This window comes from Syngnathus typhle, linkage group LG2, assembly GCF_033458585.1.
Source record: "Syngnathus typhle isolate RoL2023-S1 ecotype Sweden linkage group LG2, RoL_Styp_1.0, whole genome shotgun sequence".
Taxonomy (NCBI): domain Eukaryota; kingdom Metazoa; phylum Chordata; class Actinopteri; order Syngnathiformes; family Syngnathidae; genus Syngnathus; species Syngnathus typhle.
The window spans coordinates 5,027,086-5,046,774 of NC_083739.1; the positions used below are offsets into that span (position 1 = coordinate 5,027,086).

The 19,689-nt window shown below is 44.8% G+C and overlaps 1 protein-coding gene across 2 annotated transcripts; it reads left to right on the forward strand.

Annotated features, from left to right (window-relative positions):
• The first annotated feature begins 544 nt into the window (after positions 1-544).
• On the forward strand, positions 545-19,610 carry LOC133150022 (collagen alpha-1(XVIII) chain-like). 2 transcript variants are annotated; one of them, XM_061272292.1, is made up of 39 exons: positions 545-870; positions 8,945-9,486; positions 9,963-10,046; positions 10,122-10,181; positions 10,253-10,328; positions 10,810-10,934; positions 11,020-11,037; positions 11,116-11,307; positions 11,385-11,447; positions 11,514-11,588; positions 11,645-11,695; positions 11,850-11,972; positions 12,078-12,131; positions 12,205-12,249; positions 13,065-13,196; positions 13,304-13,351; positions 13,433-13,459; positions 13,539-13,637; positions 13,759-13,794; positions 13,880-13,963; positions 14,173-14,208; positions 14,291-14,350; positions 14,692-14,769; positions 14,838-14,873; positions 14,983-15,036; positions 15,156-15,227; positions 15,306-15,356; positions 15,439-15,469; positions 15,543-15,596; positions 15,681-15,715; positions 15,780-15,896; positions 16,107-16,257; positions 16,345-16,409; positions 16,532-16,660; positions 16,738-16,770; positions 17,099-17,503; positions 17,569-17,766; positions 17,920-18,029; positions 18,377-19,610. In XM_061272292.1, exons 1-39 carry the CDS (start codon positions 774-776, stop codon positions 18,588-18,590), a joined length of 3,960 nt encoding a protein of 1,319 aa, XP_061128276.1. In that variant the 5' UTR covers positions 545-773; the 3' UTR covers positions 18,591-19,610. The 2 variants fall into 2 exon arrangements, with proteins under 2 accessions (XP_061128276.1, XP_061128275.1); XM_061272291.1 differs by lacking the exon at positions 545-870 and adding an exon at positions 4,768-5,681.
• Positions 19,611-19,689: the final 79 nt, after the last annotated feature.

Consider the following 19,689-nt stretch of genomic DNA (forward strand, 5'->3'; position numbering starts at 1 on the left):
CGCAGTCTTGTTTACCTTGTTCAAGTTCATTGGCGAGTTGGCCGGTATGCCAATTAAGATGACGTCACCCTCCCCTCAACCCCTCAAGGTGTCTTTCATGAGCTTTTTCTCGCGCTGGAAAGAATGCAAAGTTTGCACCTGAGACCGGGACTGAAGGGAAAGACATGTCTGAACAGTGAACGCGCAGTCACGCATATGGAAAATGATCACGTGTTGTCTCGTCTGTGGGCTGACTCAAAAACCGCAACTTTAAATTTAAGTTTATACTTTTTTATTTTGGGTGCCCTAAATTGAACAAGTCTTCCAAATTGTGCCGTTCAACTCCTTTTAAAGAACAGCAACTTATGCGGAAAGTATAGAAATATTCAGCATCGCATTCAAAAGTTGAGACTTTATATTGCGTTTTAGTTTCACCCACAAGATCACAAACCTTTTGTGAGTACTTTGCAAACGTTATGTCTGCATTCCAATGTCATTCGCGAGTTGCGTTTGTTGCGACAGCCGCTGGCAATTAGTTATTTTACTTTGAAAAACACCCCAAAGGAAGTTGTGTCATTCTAGCTTGACACTGCTGTGTCTTCAAGACCTCAACCTGTCTGCATCGGTGGGCGCGGGGTCGGGGAAAGCTGTGCTCTCTCTCTGATTTATTTCTCCCCAGAAACTGCTCAAAGCTCAGCCGGGGATGATCAGTTGTCCTCCCGCAGGTTTCTGACAGGAAATCCTCATTTTTGTGTGTGGAGGGGGAGAGCCCCAACTTTAAAGTGGCCGCAAGAATGCGTGGACCTAACAGGTGGTTGACCCCGCAGACCTGCTTCAGCATCAGCATCATCCTGCTTTTGGGGCTCCAGCGGATACACACCCAGTACACAGGTACAGTTCAAATTTTATTCAGCAACACATTTGGTGGACGTGCGGATGTACCTGTGAGTAAAACATGCCCCCCCCCCCCTCTTTTTAAAAAGTAAAATTCATATGCTATAGATTCACGACACATTGAATGAATATTTGAATAATGAGCCATTTGGATGACTGTAGCAAATGAAAAATGAAAGTTTTATTTTTGGAATCGAATAAGTAAACCAACTATATTTAGACAGACATCTGTAGTTATCGTTTGAATAGCCCCAAGCATCCGGTTTATCGTTTCAATCAAGTTTTTTTTTTTTTTCCTTGCTCGAAAGCAATCCAAACAGGATCCTCACCTAATCCAACACTCATCTGTAATGCTTTGATACCTGCGCCGGCTGCGCGTGTGCGTGCATGTGTGTGGCCGTGCACACACACACAAGTGTGTTCTTGTTCCAGATGTTCTGCGCATCATCACTTAGGTTTGCAGTAAAGATCCGATGCAGCTGGAAAGTTGCAAGTTGGTTAGATTTTTCCCCTCTCGGGGGCTTGTTTGTTCCTCCCAGCACATGCACACACAAGGAAGAGGCAGTTTGCATATTTAGTTTGTCTGGACGATGTTCTGAGACATGTGTGGGCTTGAAAGGCGGCTGTGAGTTTGGGGCCGACGAGGCCAACGAAGTCGGATACTGCGTTCTTCCTGTTGCATAATCCAATGTGGCATCAATTTGCCAAAAGGGTCGTTTTACAATGTGCATTTTTTTAACATGGCTGTGCAGGGCTAATTTTAGCCGAAAAGAAAAGCGGCCGAATGACCAAGTACAATATTTCCTGGTATAAGTGACTTGATGGCTGAAATTCCCAAAAGACGTTGTCAAAGCTGATCAAAATGCCCCGGGAATGTTTTCTGTCATTCGAGCATGACTGCCAAAAAGCGGGAGGGAGGAAGTCGAGTGATGAGCTCTTGAAAGGCTGTTTTGTTTTCCATCTTCCACTCGGTCCTATCACATCTGCCATCGCAACGGGCTGCTCACAAGGTGTTCTGTGGCCAATGTTTTGTTTTCCAGCTGTGCAACATACTTGCCTTAAGATGCAGGCCTCTTGAAATTCATCCTTACATGGTGCCCAGTATGTCAACTGGCAACCAAGGTCCTCCTCCCCTCTGGTCAGTTCTTAGCTAATCCACTTGCTGCACAGTTTATATTATGCCGGCTATAGATGTCTTTAAGATCTAATCGGCTTTTATCTTTGGTGGACATTTCTGGCTCTTTCTGTAGCTGCTGATTGCAGGATAAAAGCAGTCCGTGGCGCTTGACCTTGCGAGTCATCGTGTCTCCGCCGAGGTCATTACAGCGCTTGCACCCCATTAGGATCATCTAGGATGGATTTCATGTGTTTGGGCGACTTTTTATGGAGCGAGCATACATCACGTTTGCATGCATTATGTGTTTAGGACAGCATTTGAAATGTCAACACGGTGCAAATGGCATTGATTTATGATGAATAGTTGTAAAAATATTATGTTGGCCAAGTTACTCCACTCATTCTGATTGGATCCACTTGACTCATGAAATGCATGAAAAAAAATCCATTAGTTGCATTATATATTATATACACATTGAAATATGCTACTTACATTAAAAAAAATCAAACACCTTTCCACAATCAACTTTATAAAACCTAGAGCTAATAAGATGCAATAAGACAGTCTTATCAAAACTGAATTCCTCACTTACTTTGTTGAGCGCGCCAGAACACGGCCTGTCTCACATGAAACGTGCAGGAGTGTTATTAGCGGTGTCAATTTCTAACGAGGTAGCCGGCGGCATCAACTTCACATCTTTCTTATGCGGAATTCCAAACACGAGACAAAAGCAAGTCCTTCGACAGCATTGACTCAACAGCTCGGATTTTGCGGTTGGATGAGCGTTCCCTAACTTCAAATGCTAAACTGCTCCAGCAGAATTCAAGCACATGTGGACAAGGAGTTGACATCTTCAGTAAATGTTTATCAGTAGAATTTTATAACGACACAAGTTTTACGAGTAGCAGTAAAGATTTGGAGTATTTAGTACTTGTACTGTTCAGTTTTGTAAATAACATAGTTCAATCCGAGTTAAACGTTGCACTGCTGCCCTCTGTTGGCGAACGGGTGTACTGCTGCCTAAGCAATGACCTGGCAATTTGTGCAAAACATTTTCCAACCTAAAATGGTGATAGTGTGGACGCCAAGTGAGTAAGAAATGCTTTGTAACGTTTGTTCCACAATTGAACTGCGAAGGAAAGTTAAAAACTCGAGTCGAACGGTCGTCATCTGTGCTAAATTAGCAGCAGGAGTCTGGAGATGGACGACCCCTCCCTAACCGCAACCAATCACCATGGCAACAACATTTTTCAAGCGCTGGCGACGCTTGGCTGGGGAATGTGTTTAGTTTAGTAACGCACTCAAAACACGCACTAAACACATGGCTGGCTTTTTGTGCAAAAGACATCGTGGAATCGATTTATTTGATCCGCCTCCATGTTGCTTGAGATTCCGCAGTTGTTCTGTCCATATTTGGGACTGGGTGAACGCAGCGACCTTGATGCAGTTGGACCACGTACATTAGGTTTGAGTTACGAGTGTGATCATGGAACGCTTTAAACTCGTATTTATTTCAAAGCACCACTGTCTTCAATCTAAAGCACAGGTGTCAAACTCAAGGCCCGGGGGCCATGTACGGCCCACCACATCATTTTATGTGGCCCGCAAAGACAAATTGTGCATCAAATTCGTGTGTCATTACTAGAATTGCAAATTGTCTTCACTTTTAATATCTTTTTGTTTTTTTTAATATTTGCCCAGTTTTTACTCGTCTGATTTGAAAACGAGTTTGTTTTGTAGCTTTTACTGTATATAATATGAGGTGCTCATACTTTTATTTGGGTTGACAGTTATAATGGCCGACCGAAAGAAGCTATGATTACAATACGGCCCACGAAAAAAAAGAGTTTGACACCCCTGATGTACAGGATGTAAAGCTCTGCTGCAATTCAATTTACGCAAGTGAGTCATTGAAAGGTTCGCGGCCCAGGTGCCTCGCTAACCCGGCGGAGGTCACAAAGCTGCAGGCAGTCGTGTTCCGATTCCTCAAGGGGGCTTCGCGATGCACAGATGAGCAATATGTCTCCCATTGCAATGTGGCGTGGGAGATGTGAGGGCTGGAATGTGCAACAGCTGGATGTTCTAACTTGGCAGATGGGGGCACTGGGGGCTCAGTGTGGCTGGGGTGGGGGTCTGCTTTCCCCCTTATCGCTCCTCTGTGAGAACCTGGAAATGGAAACCATTCGGGGGATTTTCTGAAATGAGGTAACAGGCTTGTGAAGGAGTGGATTATGAGAACGTCCCGTTGGACTTAGACTTCTTGCCCCCCCCTCCCAGCTACACACACACACACGCACACAGCCTCCCCCTTACGACCCCTTCCTCGTTGTAGCTTCACATTCTCATCTTTCATCAGTTATCACTTCTCATGTCCTCACATTTGTTATCTGACACCAGAAAACTTCACTTTTATTATGATGCTTCACATTTTTGGGACATTCTGCTCCATCTACATTTCTCAATTGTTTAAAAAAAAAAAAAAAAGTTCCACATTTTCAAATTCAAACTGTTCATCTTATTTAGAGCATCTTGAGAACTTTACACATTCCAAAACTCTACAGCATTCTTTTTTAAAAGTCTGAGCTCTTCAACTTCCTTCACTATGATGAGTCTCCACATCCGTTGAAGTCTTTTATGAATGCGTGGAAACTTTGCCTAAATAGCCCCCGCAGCTCCTCATAACGCCATGAAAATGATGAACACCGGATGATGATGAAGAGGAGGAGTTTCAGGGCGAGTGACCAACCTTCTCCTGCGCGTCCCTCTCTAGCCATTATTTTTTTTCGAGAGGGGGGTGTGCCCTTCCAGCACGAGTTGCAGCACTTTTCCCATCTATGTTCTGGACCAACTTGACTAAAAGGGTCCAGGTAACAGCACGGCACACTTGGACCTTTTGAGGCGGAGAGCAAAATGTTGAGGGTCCTGCTCCTGGCTCTGTGTGTTGGAGGCTTGGAGGCCTGGTTCTGGAACGCTGACCCGGAGCCCACCACGCCGACCTCTACGGACGCCCCCGCAACGACCAGTGGCGTGAAGAAGGTGAACGAGGAGGGTGAGGATTTGTCAGGGCTTGGAGAAGAAATCCTCAACGTAGCCACGGGAATCCGTAACTTGGTCAAGACCTGGGATCATGTGACCACCAGCCCCGGGACTACTAACGGTTCCCTGAAGGTGGAGAGCGCTGAGTGGAACGTGACGGGTAATGTTGACGGCTCGGGAGGAGGGAAGGGGGAGGAAGGCTCCGGTGATGCATCCGGATCAGGATCGGGGTCCGGGGAAGATCTCGTACACACCGTCGTCTTTTCCAGTAACTTAAGCGATGCGAACAACGGGACTCTGGATCCACGCTGTTTGCCCGTCCCGTCCGGTTGGCCCATGTGCTCCAAAAAGCGCCAGCAGTTCTTCACCTTGCCCAATTCTTTCAACCATACGTCCGTGGAGCAGGTAGAAGCCACCCTGCAGGAGTGGGCCCGGCTGACCCGGGCGGGCTGTCACCGACACGTAGAGTGGTTCCTCTGCTTCCTGCTGGTGCCCGAATGCCCGTCGCCCACCCGGGTACCTCTGCACCTGCCCTGCCGCAGCTTTTGCAAGCAAGTGCAGGACAGCTGCTGGGCGTCGCTGGACAGCGCCGAGGTGCCGGTGGAATGCGGCCTCCTGCCCGTTGAGGAGTGTGTGTCTGTTAGTTACTCGGAAGGTAACCTTCAAGCGCATCCTGTGTGCCTGATTGTGGTTGAGCGCACATTGTTGCTTTTTCTTTTTCAACGTCACCCACTTTGCATGTTTTTAGCCTCTCTGATGAGGCAACAGCTGAAACTTTCGGCACCATGCTTGGATCTTCCTGGTGATCACGTCTGCTTTCATTGCACACAATTTTATTGCTTGAACAGCTTTGCATTGTTGCGTAAAAATCTCTCCTGCTGCTTCTGCTGCTGCTTCTGTATGCAGTCATCACTATCGCATGTTCCCCCACCCAAGCCCACTTTGCAAGCTTGGATCTCTGAAAATGCAATTGGACCATTTGAGAAAAAGCACACCACAACAAACGATGAGCATTGTTCCGTTTCCGGGTGTCGTCATGGTCTGTCCCAAAACAATCGGGGCATCTGTGGCAGCCCGGTTTGGCAGCGGTTGGCATTTCTGATGGCATTTGCGGCTGGGGAAATGTCTTCTCCTTGTGGGAGGGAGGGTGATGGCGTCCGGCTCGGAACAAGGCATCTTTGTGATCCCGATGAGACAGGGCCTCTAAAAGTGTCCGGCGAGATGTGCAAAGATCACAGCTAAGTTGCCCACTTTGCCAAAGCAGTAATTCGTCTTTTTTTGAAAGAGACATTATGCGGCTGGGAAATCACCCTTGTTAGACAATGTGCAGATTCCAAAAATATGCACTAGGTCATATTTCAGTGACTTTTGAGGCCTTTGGAATGATCTCCATGATCTCTAATCTTGGAGGCTATTTGGATATTTTGCAGCCACGCCATGATCTTCATGCGTTTCCAAGAGTTCTCACTTATCCTCTACGAGTCGATTTGAATCGACTCCCGAACATCTGATGGGTGTCGCAGCTGCTTCATCCCGGTCGACGATCCCTCAAGACGTATCAAATCCGCTCGGCTCGGTGCAAGCGGGCGTGTTAATGTGGGTCAACCCGTGTAACCGAACCGGAGATGTTCCTCTATTTCTATTCTCTGATATTTGGTGCTTCTCAAATTTGGAGATCCAGTTACCAAGATAGATGTGGGAGTGTAAGGAAACATTTGTTCATTTCCCTGGCCCCTCTGTAAGGCATTAGTTCCACAGTCAGCCATATTGGATCTTGCGCGCTTCAGGTCCCCTGCGGTCAGCTTTCCCATGAACATCCGACAAGCATTTCCTTCCTGCGCCTCCATCTGCCCTTCTATCCATCCATCCATCCATCCATCAATCCATCTCCCCGCGCTACTGCCAGTTGTCCCACAGGCGCTAGATTAGTGAAACATGGTCCTCATGTCATCTGCTGGAACATGAGGTCACTTTGTTTGCTGGGAACTACACAACCGTGTTGTTGTTTCAGAGCCAGCAGGGAACATCTGGATGGATGTTGCGATGATTTCCCATTTGTGCATGTCACATTAGCTTGACGCTTCCATCTGTCATCTGAGGAGCCTTCATGGCTGCTACTGGTAACACCACAAGTGGCAAAAGGACTTAAGTAGAAACGTGTTGAAATGAAAGATCCTGGTCAAAGCAGAAGCACGGTTTCAAGACAAAGAGTAGAAACTTTGGAATGGACTATATAGGGAGAAATTAAAAATGGATGGAGTCAAATATATAAAACATCTGTTTTGATCATTAGGCACAATAACCACAATAAGAATGATAATCTTTTATTATTAATAATAATAATTAAAAATAATAACATAATAAATATATGATAAATAAATGCATCAAAATAATTAAAATAATAAATGCATAAATAATAATTGTTAAAAAATATAATAAAAAGGAGATCAAATATATATAACCACAATAAGAATGATTATTTTTAATTATTATTAATATTATTAATATAATATATTATAATTATATATAATTAATATTAAAAATGATAATTTTTATATAATAAAATAATAATATATAAAATTAATATTAAAAATAATTATTTTTTAATTATTATTAATAATAATTAAAAATAATAACATAACAAATATATAATAAATAAATAAATACGTAAAGAAGATTTCAGGGCCCCTGAGGCAAAGAGCAGCCTGGACCACTTCCAGATGTGAATGGACATTAAACTTTGACCAAGCTGAAATGCAAGCTGTGGACACCCTTAGTCAAAACGTTCTTTCATTCAGATTAGTTCAGACGGCAGCTGCACGAGCTGTGTTGCCACCACAGGAACCCCGAAGCAGGAAAGCAGGTGCTGCTAAATGGGAGCAGACCACCCTGCCAGCCTTCTTCCACGTCCACTTGGGCAATAGTCCACCAGAGTTGTCTGTGTGAAAACATGTTCTGGGCCCAAAGCTGCTTTGAGCTCCTTTTAGCCACCACTAAGAGCAGTTGGTGCTCAATCTTGACTTGAATCTTCACTAATGAAACTGTCACATTGGGTTTGCCCTGGTTTTGTTTTCTTTTGTGAGTTATGGATTCCCCCTGCGACTGAACATGATGTTCATACGTCACTTGGAAACAGCTGACCTCTGACCCCCCCCTTTATGCACAGAATTCACATTTCAGTTTCTCTCATGAATCTGCCACCAAGCCACCCCCTCCCCTCCCATGGAAGCATCTGGGCCAAAACCTTGTGAGACTTGTTGGCCTCAAGACAATTTTTTTCTATGGGAACTGTAACATCAGCACTTTTTTTAGTCATTTTCTGGCCACACATTTGTTGTTGTTTTGTGCAGTAAATAAATAAAAGGACAAAAAAAATCATCTATCTTATCTAAATACTCAATGTTGCAGAATTTGAAATACTGGCAACCAAATTATTCTTCAATTTATTTTGAATACAGTATTTGGCGTGGGGTCGTTTTTTTTTTTTTTTTTTTGTTTCAGATTTCCGGCCAAAAGGAAAAGAACCAAATACATTTCTTGAAACATACACTAAAGTTATTATTTGTGGTGGTGGGCCACTTAATCAGTTTGACAGGCCATAACTCACCCCCGGGATTCATCGGCGGAGCTGGGATGTTTTGCTCAGGGGGCGAAAGGATATCTCAAGGGGTCCACAAAACAACCAAAAATATTACAACACCCCCAAATTGTTTAGCTAATAAATATTTTAAATATGTTCCTTAGAGGCTACAAGAGGAAATGTAAAAAAAAAAAAAAAAAAAATTGGCCTGGAACCAAGCATTTTTTTGCGGGGGTCAGTGCCCCCACTTTAGTCCCGCCACTGCCGGGCTTTGACATATTGGTAAAAGGTTTATCTAATCTCTGCAATCTTTTTTTCCGTCTGCTCCTTCCCTGCAGAGCAAAGCAGTTTGTCTCTGCTCCAGCTAATCGGAGATCCGCCACCCGATGAGATCGGTCGGGTCCGGTGGCCAGGCGGCACCCAGGCCTACGTCTTCACCTCGGGGGCCGTGTCGGGCCAGCCGGCTCTGGCCTATGTGCCCAACCCATTCTACCGCCACTTCTCCCTCCTCTTTCACATCAAGCCGTCCACTTCGGGCCCCTCGGTCCTCTTCTCCATCACCGACGGGCCGCAGAAGCTCATGTATGTGGCCGTCAAGCTCAGCGCCGTGCGGGCGGGTCGCCAGACGGTGCAGTTTTTCTACACCGAGCCTGGTTCGGAGAAGTCGTACGAGGCGGCTAGCTTCGACGTGCCGAGCCTGGTGGACAAATGGAGCCGGTTCTCGCTGTCCGTCTTTGAGGAGCAGGTGACCTTCTACCAGGACTGTGATGCGGTGCCACGAGTGGTGAGCTTTGAGCGTTCCCCGGATCCCATGGACCTGGACAGAAGAGCAGGCATCTTTGTCGCTCAGGCCGGGGGGGCCGACCAGGACAAGTTTGAGGTTAGCAGGCCACATTTCACGTGTTCATCGAGCGTGTCATGGACCTTCAAATGTCTGAATGATGTTTGACCTCCCCGCGGGTTCAAATTTCTTGTACACTGAAAAAAATGATACTTTGAACCAATTATTATTATTTTTCCTTTTTTTTTTTCTTCCCTTCTACTTTTTCCATTTCTATTAGTCATAACTTTCCTTCCTTCCTTCCTTCCTTCCTTCCTTCCTTCCTTCCTTCCTTCCTTCCTTCCTTCCTTCCTTCCTTCCTTCCTTCCTTCCTTCCTTCCTTCCTTCCTTCCTTCCTTCCTTCCTCCCTCCCTTCCTTCCTTCCTTCCTTCCTTCCTTCCTTCCTTCCTTCCTTCCTTCCTTCCTTCCTTCCTTCCTTCCTTCCTTCCTTCCTTCCTTCCTTCCTTCCTTCCTTCCTTCCTTCCAAGACATGTTTTTCGCATATCCACAAAACACTGCCGCTTGTCTGTCTTTAGGGCGAAATCGCCGATCTGAGGCTGGTGGGAAACTCTCGGGCGGCCGAGCGCTTGTGTGACGACATCGATGACGACTCTGATGCTGTGAGTATTCCAAGCGTTTCCTCCACGGCGAGACCTGACGTCTGAACGCTCACATGCCACCTGCTTGTCTTTCAGGCCTCTGGCGACTTTGGTAGCGGTGAAGGTAGCAGGAGGCAGACAGGAGGCGGAGTGAAGGTCAGTCTGGCATTATTGCCCAGTCAGTAAGAGAGTGGAAGATTTATGATTACGTCATATTGTACCACCAGACCACTCCAGCATCCATCAGGCCGGTGCCCGAGCCCCCGCTGATTGCCTCAAAAGGAAGCAGATTTAAAGAAACAGGTAACTTGAGCTTGATCGTCGCAAACCAGATGAATGCTGAAATGGCGCCCCCTGTTGACATTTTGCACTGCTTCTAAGTGACGAGCCTAAGATGAATCGCTCATACAATAGAAAGAGATACTTTATTCATCCTGTAAAATTAAATTGTCACAGCACAATATTCACATACATACTAAGAATACAGAAACTACCATCAATTAAAAAAACATTAGATTAAGATGGCGCATGTTAGTGGATGGTGAATAAAAAATACTGCTTGCATCAGCAGTTTTCGTCAAATATATGCAAAGCATGAATTTATTAGGGATGTTCTATACCACTTTTTTCAGACCAGTACTAGTACTCAAATCCTGAAGCGTCCGTCATCCATACTGTTACCAAGCACTGATACCGCTAATACTTTTGCTACATAAAAAAAAGAATGACACCTCTCCATCCCAATATATGCATGCATAATATTTCACTCATCTTTCTGGCTTAGCTGGAGGTAAAGGAGCGAAAGGTGACAGAGGAGAGAAAGGTACCCGTGGGGACAGAGGCCACGCAGGGCCCAAGGGAGACCCAGGCTCAGGTTTCTCCTCAAATGCTGGAGGTGGCGGACAGAAGGTGGAGTTCCTCACTATATTCACGTTTATGGTCCCATTCACATTTCCATTATTATAACCGCATCCAACTATGTGTTTCCTTATAGGGAGAAAAGGGAGATAAGGTCTGTGAACTTTGCCCAACGTCCCGACATTCTTGTTTAAGAATTAGAAACGTGACATTGATTCCTCCTCCTCTCTAGGGTAGCACAACTTTTGGAAGTAAAGGAGACCGTGGCGTTCAGGGCCTTCCAGGTCCGCCGGGTCCTCCTGGGTCTGCGGGTGAGGTTACCCGCCTTGGAGATGGCTCACAGAGTGTGCCCGGAGCTCCCGGACCTCCGGGCCGAGATGGATTGCCTGGTCCGCAGGGGTTCCCAGGAAAGGATGGACTACCTGTAAGTGTGTTCTGCATATTACAACAGTAGAGTAGATTCAACTTCATTCTTTTCCATGGATCTTTACTTTTCTTCAGGGTCCTGAAGGGCCGCCAGGTTTCCCAGGAACGCCTGGAATTCCCGGTGCAAAAGGAGACAAGGTTCAGTTTTGAATTCGAGTTGAACTTTGATTTCATCACATTAACATTTTGACCTCTGAATTTCAGGGTGAGCGGGGCGAAGGACCACCTGGACCCAGAGGTCCACCGGGACCTCCTGGACCAGGAGCTAGAAATCATCCGGTATGTTATACACACATTTTAACAATGTTGCTGTGCTTAACTGTGTTCCTCCACAGACATTTGATGACATGGAGGGCTCAGGATACCCAGATTGGGAGAAGATCCGGGTATGCAGAGGCAGTATCAATCTCAGGGTGCACTCACACTAGCCAGTTGGTACCATATTTGGGCATGCAAAGAACTGGACCAGTGGGAGTAGACCCGAAACCAAAGCCAGTGGAATCATTTTGGAATTGATCACCTTTGTTGTTTGTTATTCAGGGTCGTGTTGGTCCTCCAGGTCCCCCGGGCCCCCCGGGCCCACCTGGTACATCAGTTGCACTTGGATCTAATGGTCCAGTTGCCTTTGGACCTCCTGGCCCACCTGGAAGGAACGGTTTACCGGTGTGTATCTATCCGACCGTGTTTTGGTTTGAAAAGTGTGATCAAGAATTAATTTAGGCAAGGTGTTGAGCTGTCCAGTTGCTGAATCCCTTGGTGCTGTTTCAGGGTTCTCCTGGACTCACTGGTCCACCGGGTCAACCTGGGCTCCGAGGAGAGAAGGTTGGATTAAAATAGCAAGCATGTGGGCAGTTTGGGTCTTGTAATTTGAACATTTTGCAAATTATCTCCAAAGGGCGACTGCGGTGAACTCAACTCTCTTGGAGGAGCTGCAGAGAAGGTGGGTTATGGAAATTAATTAAATTAAATTAAATATGGGTTTATGGAAATTTCCAATCTTCGAATGTAAAACCAACAAGACAATTATGGTAAAGGATTTTTTGGGAGGTTCATTTTATGCAGATATTCAGATCATCCCTCACAGAATGAATTAAGGCAGAGGTTGTCAACCGGTGGTCCGCGGTCCTCTAGTGGTCCGTGGCGGTATTGCAGATGTGCCACCAAATTGGAAATAGAAAATAATTGTACTTTTTTTTTTAAATGAAATTCATTTATTATTTAGACTTGATTTATTTTCCAGCTAATTTTGTGAATCGTTTATCCGTCTGAATCATGTCAAATGTAGCTGAGAACCCCAAAATAGACATAGATCAAATAATGTATAGGCCGATCCTTTCAGTGCGAAAAAAAAAAATATATATATATATATATTCTGCCATATTGAAATATCTCAAATATCTCAAATATATACTTACGATGAACCCAAAATGCCCGTAGACTTTACGAGGTGAACTAAATTTGACCTTCAACTGTTCATTCTTTCAGTACTATTTGCACAGCTTGCGGTTCTCTAACAAAGAACATGACGGCAAAATTTACAACAGGTGTTTTTTTTCCATCAATGTGTAATTAGAACTGCTCTGTAAATAAATGGTCCTCCTCAACGCTAGCAAACAGTTGGACAGAATTACAGAAAATTACAGAGAGAGTCAAATTAAGTTCACTTGCATTTGAGGTCCATCTTGAAATTTTTCTCCTTAAGCGGAATAGCCTCAATTTGTTTGCCAGGATGTGAGTAACACTTGTTCACTGCAGGGTTCTCGTGGTGACCCGGGACTTCCGGGGACGCCAGGACAGACTGGGTTAGCAGGGCTTCCGGGTCCCATGGGCCCACCTGGACCTCCGGGCCGACCAGGGCCACCCGGATCGCCAAGCCCCTTTAGCTTTGTGAGTACACGCTTACTTTATCATCAATCATTTGCAATTTCATTTTAGTAACATAAAAAGTGACTAGCAAATTTTGGAGTGCAGTCAAAACGGTCATTTTTCCACAGAATGATCGAGAGGGCTTCGAGACAAATGGTGGCTCACCTGGACCACAGGTAATGTGTCACACCTGAGCTTCCCTCAGTTAAAAAAAAAAAAATGCTAATAATAAATATTTATTGTGTCCCGTTTTCCAGGGTCCTCCAGGTATTCCAGGTCTGGCGGTAAGCTGTTTTGTCATCTCACGTAGTACATTTTCTCCATGAGGTCTCCAATGTTAATTTAAATTATCTGGATTTTTAGGGTAGACCAGGTATACCCGGAAGCAATGGTGACAAAGGAGCAGAGGGACCAAGCGGTCCACCAGGAATTCCAGGTCTGGATGGTTTTCCCGGACAACTGGTAAGCTGGCAGACGAATTCCGTTTTTTTTTTTCTGCTGCAGTATACCCGAGTAAAAATAGTATTTAGAAAAAATCCAACTAATGTGAAATCAACAAATGACCGTTTCCTCGTTAATTCAGGGCTCGAAAGGAGATCGAGGGGAGAAGGGGGAACAAGTAAGTCGTCAAGGATATACTTTGACTCAAAAGACCACTTTGGAGATGTACGGTAAATATTACTGTATGTTGGTTCCCATCGCAGGGTCTGCCAGGTCGTGACGGAGGACAACCTGGACCTCCGGGGCCTCCCGGACCTCCTGGGCAGATCATTTATCAGGGTGGTGCTGTGAGTCCGAGTTTTTTTTATTTTTTATATAGATAAACTAACCATCACACCTTTGCTTCATCGTGTACTCACCTTCATTCTCCCAACTGTGTCTTGCTGTACCATGACAACCTTCATTGGCGTGACACCTTACAGGTGAGTGGATTGAAAAAATAATAAAACCAGGGCAACATGGGTTCACAACTCTTTATTTCTGTCTTTCTGTCAAGACGGGAGTAGGAATTCCGGGCCAAGCTGGATTTCCTGTGAGTTGACATGCAATCATAAGAGACCAGATGTAAAAAAACAGAGATAAGTACATGCGTCTTCCATCTTGATTTATTTTAGGGGCCCATTGGACCGAAAGGGGAAAAAGGCGATACGGGTCTTCCAGGGTTTGCCACGAAGGTAAGAAAATCCACCCTGAATTCAAATTAAAGCTGAAGATTCATTCCAAAATTGCATTACACAACCTGCGCCACAACTTAGACCTGGTTTCACTTGCTCTAAAATCTATTTTCATCGACCCAAAACCTGTTATTAATTTCTGTGGTCAGCTCCTTGTTTGTTTTACAAATGAAGTACTAAAGCATTGACTAGTGCAGTCAAAAGAAAACAATTGGATTTCACCTGTAAAAGGTATTTTGGATTTTACGATGAAATTTCCCCTGAAAGTCCCAGCACCCCAAAAACGTTTTGTGAGTTGTGTGTACCATAAATATATAAAGAAAAGCATGTGATTTATTCAGGGTGCAAAAGGAGAGCCTGGTGTCATCCTGGGTTCGGATGGGAGACCTCTGAACCTGGCGGGCTTGACAGGAGAACCGGTAACTATCCAAAAAGCAGTAACTAACATAGATATGATCTAAAAAAACACTTTGCGTTCTGTCCACAGGGAGATATCGGACCTCCGGGCCCAGTTGGACCTCCAGTAAGTATAACTACCGTATATATTGTACAGTGTATATATTTTCTGCACACATTGTAGATGCCTTTGCGTTCTTTTGTGTGGCACAAACCGGTAATTGTTTTCTCCGCAGGGCCCTTATGGCCCTTCAGGTCAAAAAGGAGAAATTGGACTTCCAGGTAGACCAGTGAGTATTTAATCTGCTTTTATTTAATTTATTATTTTTTATTCAGCCACATACGGAAGTTAACAAAAATGAGCACATTTGTGTAAATATCAATATGCTCAATGTATTTTATTTTGTAGGGTCGACCGGGACTGAACGGCATTCAAGGAGAAAAAGGCGAGCCGGGCGGCGGGTCCGGTACCGCATACCAAGTGAGTATATTTGCATTCTGTGATTCAGGAGAACTGGAACTTTGTCAATTAAAGTAACCGCGCCACGTTTTGATGCAGGGTCCCCCAGGTCCTCCGGGCCCACCTGGACCTCCTGGACCAGCATCCAGAGTAAGTTCACATGTAAATGCTGAAGTAGGAAATTTTTTTCAAGACCTTCAAAGTCATCATACCGGCGGCTTTCTCATTCCAGGCTTATGATGACTATTCCAGGTATTATCCAGGTGAGTTTCAACACAGTAAGTTGTCGTCTGAATTGTCTGGATCAACTTACAGCCGCTGTTCTTTCTGTTGTAGACACCAAAGGAGAGAAAGGTGACCCCGGGACACCCGGATTACCCGGCATACCAGGTAATGCATCTCTCCACTGGACTTCAAACATGTTCTTGTTGTGTTTGGACCAAGCCTAAAATGAACATCTTGCTTACGATCCAGGTGCCGGGACAAACTTTGACTTTTATGCCTTTAAGGTAAGACACCTCTTTTGAATGAAATGCATAAACTTTGGATATTTCACAATGATTCTCTGTCTAGAATGAATTGAAGGGTGAAACGGGTTTGAAAGGAGAGAAAGGAGAACCAGGCAGCGGCCATTACGACCCACGATATGGGGGAAGCGGAATAGGAGCACCAGGAGTTCCCGGACCTCCAGTGAGATCATAATACCGTGATTGTAATTTGGGACTAAGCTCACAAAGACCTGAAGTTGATCAATAAGAGGAAATATTTAGAGATCACACATCACTTTCAAGCTCAGGATTAGTTTATTATATTAGTTAAAATTGTACGGCTATTTTTGATCATTTTGATTGCACAAAATAGTTTGTACATTTGACATCCATTGAACCACTTTACCACCAGGGCCCCAGAGGGGACTCTATTCGTGGCCCACCGGGTCCCGAAGGGCCACCCGGTCCACCAGGCAGAGGCTACGACGGCCGCCCTGGACCACCAGGGCCACCTGGACCCCCTGGCGTCGCCTCCTTCCCCGGACCTCATCGAGGCACGCAAAGTGAGTTGGAAAAACGAGTCGACTGTACGTACTTGCTGCTTTCAATGTGTCATTGGAAAGGTCATTTCGTTGCCTCTTGAATAACAGCTATCAGCATTCCTGGACCACCTGGGCCACCTGGAGTACCCGGAACACCTGGACATGCTTCCGGGGTGAGCAATTCAGAAAATGACCTCCAAATTCTGTGGTTGGACTGGTTTATTTAAGGAATTCATTAAGTTGGTTCCGTCCCAATGTAAGATGATGATGGAAGAGTTTCTATATGGACATGCAGGTAACAGTGTTGCAGTCCTATGACATCATGACAGCCACTGCTAGAAGACAACCTGAGGGTTCTCTGGTCTACATCATGGACCGTACAGACCTTTACCTACGAGTCAGAGACGGGGTTCGTCAAATCCAGGTACGAAGGGCTCGTCTCTGCAAAAAGTACCAGAGAAGCAGCAAACTCATGAATTTGTTGCCTTCCATTTTTTTCAGCTTGGAGGCTATATTCCATTACCAAGTGTAGACGTGAGTGTCCTGCATGTTTTTTCTAAGTTTCTATTTTTCCGTGATGTCGCAAGGACTTCCGGGTGGCAAAAATTCCAATGGCACCAGTAGTAGACAAAGCCTCCTATGTCATTGAACCAAGACGGAGCCATCGAGAAAACGGGATGAATGGCTGGCACAAGCTAGGCTAGCATGCTAGCCATAATGCGTTTCGAAATTACAGCACTTGCCACCATTTTGAAGTGAGCAGTATCTCACTCTGGTTTTACCACCCGGATGTTCCCCAGCGTCCATCATCCTGAAAAGTTCCTTGAAGAAGCTTTTAAATATCCAATGAACTAATTTGCAGGTTAATGAGGTTGCAGCCGTGGAGCCGCCACCGGTCGTTCCGTACCCCCCACACGGCAACTCCAACGACTCCCACAGGCAATCGGAGAGGCCAGAGCAAGTTAACCCGGACCGTAATTCTCAGCCCGACCCACGTCACTCAGGCCAGCCGTACCAGCCGTACCATCCGTACCAAACAAACCCCGACGGCAGAGACCAGACCCTTCCCGATGGCAGATACCGCCCTGACACACGGCATACAGCTCAGCCAGATCCGCGATACCCCGCCCCAACGGACCCCAGATACCCCAGTTACACAGACCGGGTCAATAACCAAGATGGCCGATACTACGCTGTGACCCCTCAGCGAAGGCCCGCCCCACCCGTGGTCCAGAATCCCGTCCACCGTCACACATCTGGTCCAGGGGTAAGAGAAGGCGTGGTTTGTTAGCTGTCACTTGCGTCTTATTGAACGTTTTGGGGTTTCTCCAGCTCCATCTCATCGCCTTGAACCAGCCCCAGACGGGATCTATGAAGGGCATCCGAGGCGCCGACTTCCTGTGCTTCAGCCAGGCTCAAAGCATCGGAATGAAGGGAACCTTCCGGGCCTTCTTGTCCTCCAGACTCCAAGATCTCCAGAGCATTGTCCGCAGAGCTGACAGAGATCACATGCCAATACTCAACTTGAAGGTAGATGAAATACAAAAAAGTGAAATTGACAGGGGGAAAAAAAATATTTAATAACCACTTAGTAGTTGCATATTGTGTTTGGTCAACATGTCTCTGCTTTTTAAATGTAAAACTTGGCCGACCCCACCCACAATTTTTTTTTTGTTTCGTCAGGATGAGGTCTTGTTTGACAACTGGGATTCGATCTTCAACGGCGGCACCATCAAGGAGAATGTCCCGATCTACTCTTTTGATGGTAAAGATGTTCTCCGCGACAACACATGGTATGTCCCAGTCAAAAACATCACGTTTACATTTTGTTGGTCATCAATCAAGATTGCAAACAATTCATCTGTAATCAAACTTTAAAAATGTAACTTTAATCAAATTTGAAATTGGTCAATTCAACCATTTTTATTTAGGTTTTGCAGTTGTAAAAAATGTCACTCTAGTAATTCACAACAAAGACCAAATTGTGCCTTGTATGTTGTGCTAATTAGCATTGTTGTCAATAATTTAAAATCTTAAGTATTTCCATTTTAAAATGCTGTCTTCGGCTGAAAAAAAAAATTTGAATTTTCTAAAGTTTAGGTGAGCTTGAATTCTAATTTTTTTGGGGGGCATTTGGCAGGCCTGAGAAGATGATGTGGCACGGCTCGGTCAGCAACGGTCAGCGGGAGGTGGATGCTTTCTGCGAGTCGTGGCGCATGAATAGTCACGTACTCGCCGGCAAGGCGTCCTCGCTGCAGAGCGGCAGTCTGCTCCAGCAGACTTCTAGCAGCTGCTCCAACTCCTACGTGGTGCTGTGCGTGGAGAACAGCTACATCGGCCATAGCAGGAGATAAACGCACGCGTTGGGACTATCAATTTGATTGCCATGACATCATTTCTTTTTCAAGTAGGTTAAACGGTGCTAAACAAAATGATCGTCTATGTCAAATAAGAATTTCAGGTGGCTCAGAGAAAATTTAAAAATAGCTTACAGCTCTGGGGGGATAAAAAAGAGATGACAAACCATTGCATAAATATTAGTTTCTCTGATTTTGCTATTTACAGGTACCGTAAGTCCTGGAGGGAGTGGAAGCAAAAATGTCGTTTTATTCTGTAAAGTACCATGAACGTAATTCCCAAATTTCAAATCTAGAAATGTTATTTGCAGAAAATGACAAACAGTCAAAATACCAAAAATAGTCCAGATATTTTATAGTTGTCTTTTTCTTTTTTCCTTTTTTTCAGAGCTGTAAATGCAAGGAATTGGAAAAAGTACTTGAACAAGAAAAGCAATTTGTATGATTCAGCAGTCAAGGAAAAAAAACATTGTATGCAATAACAGGGCTAGTTTTATTATTTTTTTATGAGTGCCTTTTCTTTTTTTACACTTGTCTTCAAACAAAAACAAATCCCAAATGTATTCAGCTGTGGATCATCATTAACCAGGCTGATGATAAAATTGAAACAAAATATGTAAACACGCATGAAAGCTCTGTTTCCCTCATAGCAACAGTAAACACACTCCAGTTGCCGGTTAGTGACACATTGTAGCACATGCATGCAAAAACTGCACACTTCCATATCAGACAACCAAATGTTTGTCATATTTTGAAAACAATGAGTATCGAGATTGGTGCCTGGGTTTCAAATGGACCACAGTAAAGTGGTTGTGGAAAAAAATGCACGGCAGGGGAATTGACTGCTTGAGATCAATAATTTTTAATATGCCACTTATTAAACTGAATTATTGATGCCATTTTATAATTAGAGGCCAATTCTACAGAAAATGTGACTACAATTACCGTATTTTGAATATTCATTCAAACTGCTTGTGACAAAACACTTGATTTGAATTAAAATGTGTTTGCCAATAACCACTGTCCCTGCCCTTCTACTCTTCCACAAGCAAAACGTCATTGGGTTCTTGGTGAAATTAATCACCTGCATATATGA

Bases quoted from the DNA above. Each gene is read 5' to 3' on its own strand.
- LOC133150022 (XM_061272291.1), top strand. From the start codon at position 4,901: ATGTTGAGGGTCCTGCTCCTGGCTCTGTGTGTTGGAGGCTTGGAGGCC. The intron at 10,329-10,809 runs GTAACTTGAGCT...TTTCTGGCTTAG, and splicing joins AAGCAGATTTAAAGAAACAG to CTGGAGGTAAAGGAGCGAAA. The intron at 13,638-13,758 runs GTAAGCTGGCAG...TCGTTAATTCAG, and splicing joins ATGGTTTTCCCGGACAACTG to GGCTCGAAAGGAGATCGAGG.